General features: G+C 51.4%; 1 protein-coding gene across 1 annotated transcript in view; it reads right to left on the reverse strand.

Moving 5' to 3' along the window:
• LOC113590262 overlaps nt 1–7,500 on the reverse strand; it is a 97,782-nt gene that overhangs the window by 52,993 nt on the left and 37,289 nt on the right. Inside the window, exon 2 of the mRNA XM_035536480.1 lies at nt 2,061–3,835. Within this exon, the coding sequence (XP_035392373.1) occupies nt 2,061–3,566 (1,506 nt within the window). The 5' untranslated portion in view covers nt 3,567–3,835. The remainder of the gene's footprint in view (nt 1–2,060; nt 3,836–7,500) is intronic.

Below are 7,500 nucleotides of genomic sequence, written 5' to 3' on the forward strand. Positions count from 1 at the left end.
TGTGTGTGTGTGTGCATGTGCGCGCGCACGTGTGTTCGTGCGTGTTTGTGTGTGTGTGTGTGTGTGTGTGTGTGTGTGTATCGATGTATTCCCCACTACTGGTGAGTACACAGCTCTGGCACATACAGTAATCTACTAAACACGGATGTTTGTAGCTTCAGTGCTGGACACTGAGACCTCAGGCAGTCTCTACCTCGTCTCATTTCCACTGTCCACTAGTTCCTAATAATAGCCAGTGTCTCCCTTACTCTACACAGGCCTCTCTTTATAAGTGTGGGAAGAGAGTGTGTCTAATCCAGTCAGGCTCAGGTAGACATTGTCAGATATTAAGAGTGTAGAGACAGGAAGACATCACCACACAGACAGGAAGACATCACCACACAGACAGGAAGACTCCCCACACAGACAGGAAAACATACGCACACAGACAGGAAGACATACACACACAGACAGGAAGACATACACACACAGACAGGAAGACTCCCCACACAGACAGGAAGACTCCCCACACAGACAGGAAAACATACGCACACAGACAGGAAGACATCACCACACAGACAGGAAGACATACACACACAGACAGGAAGACTCCCCACACAGACAGGAAGACTCCCCACACAGACAGGAAAACATACGCACACAGACAGGAAGACATCACCACACAGACAGGAAGACATACACACACAGACAGGAAGACTCCCCACACAGACAGGAAGACTCCCCACACAGACAGGAAGACTCCCCACACAGACAGGAAAACATACGCACACAGACAGGAAGACATCACCACACAGACAGGAAGACATACACACACAGACAGGAAGACTCCCCACACAGAGTGTGTTTTTTTTTTCCCACAGTATTGTCTGAGTGTCCTCAGGAAACAACACAGGACAATCATCATTCATTAACTCAGTGTATTATCCCTGCTGCTTCTAGTCACCGGCACAAGTGTATCTTGGGGACAGAGGGAGACACACACACACACACACACACACACACACACACACACACAGTAGATTGCAGTAATAAAGGAAAACTGCTACTGGGAGGGATTGCTGATTATGCAAGCAAATTCATAGCATCTTGTCACATCTTGTCATAAAATCAGCTTCCATAAAAAAGCACCTCCTTCACTAGACACTTCTCACACTTCTCCAGAGTTCGGATGCACCCAGGTGGATTTTCCTGGAGAACGAAAGTTTTAACAAGGCAGATGTGGGAATCTTGTCTAATACAGATTTCCACACAAAGTCTGGCCACCTCACATCTATAATTCTTTCAGATTTGTTTTTAATTTCTGATGTATTAGACTTACAAGCCTAAAACGTAGTTTAAACGTTTTTTTAAAAAAGGAAAAAGAAAGAGTGGTTTTCCCGGCATAAGGCGCTCTCCTGGAGACGAGTTTCCTCATGCGAGGAATAATTTTCCTCGCTCATGATCATTGACATTGTTTTGATGCCAAACGCGTACCAAACAAACGAGGGAAAGAGCCAGAGCATGAGAAAGAGGGAGGAGTTTGGAGTTTTTCTTTGCCTGGTTACTCCTTCCTCCTCTGCCTTGCTCCGCCCCTAGCCCCGCCCCCCAGCCCTAGCCAGTTCCTGTCCGCTGGTCCAGAATTCCTGGCTGCTTTGTCATCTTGGAACTGATTGTATCCTAATCTTCTGACCTGCCAAGCTTGGCTTCTGCTGAAGACCAAACTGATAGAGAGTGACAGTCACACCAATGCCATTAACAAGCCAATAATGTTTAAAACAATAAGTTTTGTGGGAGACATCTGATTCAGTTACAAAGCCAAAAAAAAAAAGAGAACATTTGGCTCTTTTTTTTTTTAAATCATTATCCTCAGCAGGTTTCAGAGAGTTTATCTTTGGTGCCTGAGCGTGTGATTGATTAATTTTAGGTGATTATGTGGTTAGAAAACCATCTAGATGTGAGAAATCGATGGTAGTTAAAAGTTAATGACACCAGGTATACGCTAATGTGATCTCGTGGATGGAAGGGTGGAAGGATGACGTGATCTGTGTTAAAAACACGAAAGCCCCCGAGTTTATCCTTACCCTTCCGATGAGAACGGGCTCGGGTCCGGCATACTCCTCGATAACGAAGAACTGGTTCCAGATCCAGCTCCGCCTGCTTCGCGATCGGGACCCCTGCCCCTCCTTTCGGCTCCACCCCTTCTGTTTTTCCGCCTCGATCTCTTGGAACACGAGGCCACGCCCACCCGGACCTGGCCCCGTCTCCCCTCCATCCTGCTCGGCCGTACCGCCGCTCCAGCTGGGATTCGGGCGGAGCTTCAGAACGTGACCGCTGCTGGCGGCGTCTGAAGTTCCGCTCCCCGGATCCTGAGTGGCACCGAGTTCCTGTCCGCCTGTGTGAGGGTTTGGAGCCGGTCCCTCATTTGCGTTAGCGGTTCTCTGGGTTTGTGTGTCCAGCGAGTAGCTCAGCTGTGGGAAAGAGCCCATCTCGGAGAGAGCCTGTAACTTTCCTTCGTGCACGATCACAGACGTATTTCTGAAAGGGCTGGCCTCCGTGTTGGCCGTGAGGTCACTCTGGGCAGTGTGGGTAGGGTAGTGTTTGCTCCACCAGGAAGCAGTAGCGCCCTGTGACTCGGTCTTTGTGTCTTCCTCTCTTGAATTTTGTGTGATTTCACTAATCGGTTTCCACAGAGTGTAAACGATCTGATCTGGATTAACACTGAGATTTGCGATGGTGCTTGAGTGTGGCTCAACTGTCAGACTGTTATTGTGATGATCAGATCCAGAAACATCCGCGATAAGTGGCCGGTCTTGTGTCTTCATTTCAGGCTCTTCCAGTTGGCTGCGATCCATGTCAATCAGATCTCTCTTTCGGCTGTGACTAGTCTTGTGCTGGAAATTCAGACCATTCTGTAGTTGGGAATTCACAATCCTCACAAGGCTATCTTTAGATATAAGCTTCAGTACGCCGTAGCTTCCAGACAGGTTGAATTTACGGGGTGATTCCAACAGCGTTCTCTTGGGAGCCATGGCGTTATTAAGAGCCCCAGAACCCACCCTCCCTCTGGACCTGGGAATGGATCTGAGCCTGGTTCGGTTCAGGTGAGCAGAAGGCTCTATCTTACGGTGGGCCGGAAGCCCGTTGTTGGCTCTCCCGCGTTTAGACATGGCCTCGGCGTTCCTGCTGCCGTTCCTCCTCGGCTCCGTCAGCTCCCTGGGACCGTCGACGGCCAACCCTTGAACCCTCGATTCCTCGTCCTTCCTCTGAGGAGGAGACTTGGCATTAAAACTGTAGGCTTCCTCCTGCTCCGACACTGGGGCGCCTCCGTCGTCCTGTGCGGTTTTCGCATAACCCGTGAACGTATCGTGAGTGGTCTCTTTGTCCATCCCTGTCAGTTCTTTCAGCCTAAACGTTGGCATTCCATTCTTTTCCAAACTCGTATCCCATTGGCCGGTCACCCCGTTCCCGGGGTGAGACCGAGCTGAGCCCAGCCCTCTCCTCCTAACGATTTTGGCCGCTGGCCCGCCCCCTACTAGCCCCTCCCACAGGCAGAGTGTCACCAATAGGAAAAGCCTCCTGTCAGCCATGTTGAATGCTTGTCGACGGCGCTGGTTTAATGCGAGTGGGTGCGCGTGGAGGAAGACTCCTGCTTTCCCTCTGTCTTCATGCTCTTTCTGCCTCCTCCTCCTCTGCTTGTACTGTGTCTGTACTCCTCTGTTACACCTCCTTTCCCAGTGCTCGAGGGCACGTGTCAGTCACGCTGGCTCACTCTCTCTCTCTCTCTCTCTTACCTTCTTCGGTATCTCTCTCTTCGGGTGGAGCACTTCTCTCAGTTTCCCAGGGCGACTTGATTGCCCTGAAAGGAAAGATAAAGATAATTACGTTAAAACCTTAATCATGTGGGCCCGTTAATTAAACATCGAGAGGCGCAGGATGCACAGCAGCGCAGCACACGCGTAAGGACGGGACTGACAGACGCGTCAGCCGACTTAGGAACAATCGCCGCGGAAAACTCTTCACCGTCAGCTCGGCGGCTTATCTACAGCGTTGCTGGCGTTGCGCTGCTACGTAGCCCTGTTTCTGATCCTATCTGTGTTTGCTTCTACTTACTCGGTAATTGCATGGAAACCTGTCCTGATACATCCCTTTATCTGTTGAAGGCATCGCATATTTTGTGCCTTTTTTAATTTTTTATTTTGTGGTGATTTGCTACGTTTTTTTTCCGAACTACAGCAGTCTTAGTGTGTTGTGCACGGTGCGGTTTCGCACTCTGGCAAGGCGAGACCACTCTAGACTTCGCCTGGCGTTTTATATTTGGAGGCGAGAAGCTCCTCGGAATTCGTACGGCACAGCGCCACACTGCCGCGTCCTACCGAGCGCCACACGTCGATAATAACGGCTTCATGAGCCGGACACGATAAATATAACGTATTAAATTGTGTGGCATGACAGTCCAGGCAGTTTATAGAATAACAAATGACTTGCAGGATAACGGGCCGTATTTCTATATTGCCGCCGTGAGTTTTCTGCTCCGCACGCCTAAGGTCGGACGGAGTGAAGTTGTTGAGACGTAACAGGCCAAATGTTGCGATGCGGTGCTCGTCTTTAACGCTAAAGCGTCGCACCACTATCAGGTAAAATATGAAACATTCTCCCGTGTCGCTACTGAAATCCGAGGTGATGGTTTTACCCTGCGAACAATTTCGAAACCCCGTGAGAACTACCGCGATGTGTTATCACAGGGGCTGCGAGCTGGGTGCTGAGCTGGGCGGTTGCAGAGGGCACCGTGTTCTGGGCTGCGTTGGAGGTCCCTAGGCTGCATGTCCTTTTTTGTGCATTAAGGCACTCGAGAGCCGCCCCGGGACATGGAGACCTTGTCAGTGCGTACGCCGGGGCAGGACCGGGGGTCCGCACAGCCCCGCGGGGTCTCCCGTGACTTTACTGCTCCCCTCCTCCATCACCCCTCCCCTGGGCCGACTCCCGCACAATTCCGGCCGGCGTTCCCGGTCTCTCCGCGTGTTTCCATTGAGCCTTCCGCAGTCTTTCCTATCGTTTTCTCGTTTGTCACCTCTCCCACTCACCACCTGTCCCTCTGTCTCGGAATCTTACGTCCTGTTCCGCACACACACTCACACGCACGCACGTACGCACGCACACGCACGCACGCACACGCACTCACGCACACACTCACGCACATGCACACACTCGCACGCACGCACTCACGCACGCTCACGCACGCACGCTCACGCACGCACGCTCACGCACACACACGCACACGCACACGCACACACACACATGCACACACACACCCCTGTATTGTTTTAATATGCTGTCCTACTTTGCCACTCTGTGTTTTCTTTGTCGCCGTGTGTCAGTCAATCTTCCGTCTTAACCTTTGCCCCCATCCCTGTGTGGCGCTTTGAGCAGTCAGCCCTTCCTCCCTGTTACGCCGACGGCCCCGGGACTGACGGCCCGTCTGGCATGCACGCCGATGTTCAAACCTGATTCGAGACAGGGTCTTTTTACGGCAGGTCAAAGACGCGCGAGGCCTTCCGAGGACAAAAAAATGGCCACATTAGCGTGTTCCAGGGAGGGCTCTCCCGGGACCAGCCTGGCTCTGGTGCGTGGGAGCGGAACACTGCAGCCTTCTCTTTGCAGCTTTTCCAGAAACAAGACACGAGTCTAACAAAACAGGGTGTGGCCAGGCACTGGCGGTAGGCGCCGAGCTCAGAGCGCCTATTACAGCACAATAACGCCTGTCTCTCCGGGCTACGGGCAGTTGATTGGACGACCATGCTGGTGGGCGGACTCTTCGCTGTCATGGGCTCCTGGTTAACTGGCTGTGGGCACTTACTGAGCTGGCGTATCAACACTGTCAGAGCTACTGTAGGAGTGCCCCCGAGGCCTATTGTGTGTGTGTGTGTGTGTGTGTGTGTGTGTGTGTATGAGACAGGGAGACAGAGAGACAGTGTATGTTTGACACTCCTTCTGCATACAGTTTCCCTCAGGCTGTTGAACGGAATCAGGTCCTGTTCAGGTTGGGAGTGTGTGTGTGTGTGAGTGCGTGCAGTTAGCAGAGAGCTGCTCACACAGACAGGCCTCTTTTGTGTAGATGGCGTACATGGCCCGATCAGTCTCTCCACTCTCTGCCGCGCCTCATACACCCTCCAGACAGCTCCTGACTATCTCACTGAACTGATTAATTGGGGCCATAAATATCTTAATTAATTTTTCTCTTCCCAGTGCCCCGAACTCAAATGATCTCGTGGTTCGTTAGTATTGGAGGCAAATCCTTGCCATCGATCTTAGGGAACCACGGTGTACTGAGACACCAATTTAATGCGACTGAAAATTGTAATTATGGTTCATCTCTGTACTTCCTCTACCTGCCAGTCTCCTTAAAGCTCTCATATATACCCCCCACCCACTTCTCTAGCCAGTGAACATGGCTTTTACCCACACACACCGCACACACTTGCCAGGAAAAAAGCCCCAGATACGCATCCAATGTTGCAGAAGTAAGAGGAAAAAACTGCAGAAACACACATGTGAACATTCTCCGCCATACACAGCGTAGTCTACTCCACTCCATTCATTCCACCCCAGCACATGAAACCTTCTCACGTTCATACGACACAGCCGAGTAAATAAAAGTGACTGTGTTGTTTGTGGGGCTTTTTGTCACCTTTCCTCCCGAAAAGCTCCTGGGAAAGTATTCCCGGCCCGAAGGAGTCAGAGAGGAGAAGAAAGCTTACTTTCACTTTTTCTTTATTCTCGCTTTATTACTACCGTGTAGGTGGGGGGGAGATTCGTCCTAAGGACAAGCGCAAAGCCGAACACAGTGCAGGCGCGAGATCAGACGGGCGAGGAGCGGCGCTACCCCACCTCCCACACACACACACACACACACACACACACACACACGCACACACACGCACGCCTACCTCCCCTGCTGTGGGACCAGCGGCACAGCATGAGTGCACAAATGACTTGGGAGGTGTGGCTAGCGCCATCTCAGAAAGGCATTAATTCAGAAAAGAGATCTAAAAGCTGTGGCAGCTGATGTGTGTGTGTGTGTGTGTGTGTGTGTGTGTTAGCATGTGCACATGTGTGTGTGTGTGTGTGTTAGCATGTGCACATGTGTGTGTGTGTGTGTGTGTGTATGCGCGTGTGTGTGTGTGTGTGTGCACGCACGCGCGTGTATGTGCGTGTTAGCATATGCACATGTGTGTGTGTGTGTGTGTGTTAGCATGTGCACGTGTGTGTGTGTGTGTGTGTGCACGCACGCGTATGTGCGTGTTAGCATATGCACATGTGTGTGTGTGTGTGTGTGTGTGTGTGTCTGCATACATATGCGTGCGTGCATGCGTGTGTGTGTGTGCGCACGTATCCGCGCGTGTATGTGTGTTAGCATGTGCGCGTGTGTGTGTGTGTGCATGTGTGCATACATATGCACGTGTGTGTGTGTGCATGTGTGCATACATATGCGTGCGTGTGTGTGCGTGTATGTTAGCATGTGCA

The sequence above is a fragment of the Electrophorus electricus genome, chromosome 18, assembly GCF_013358815.1.
Source record: "Electrophorus electricus isolate fEleEle1 chromosome 18, fEleEle1.pri, whole genome shotgun sequence".
Taxonomy (NCBI): Eukaryota; Metazoa; Chordata; class Actinopteri; order Gymnotiformes; family Gymnotidae; genus Electrophorus; species Electrophorus electricus.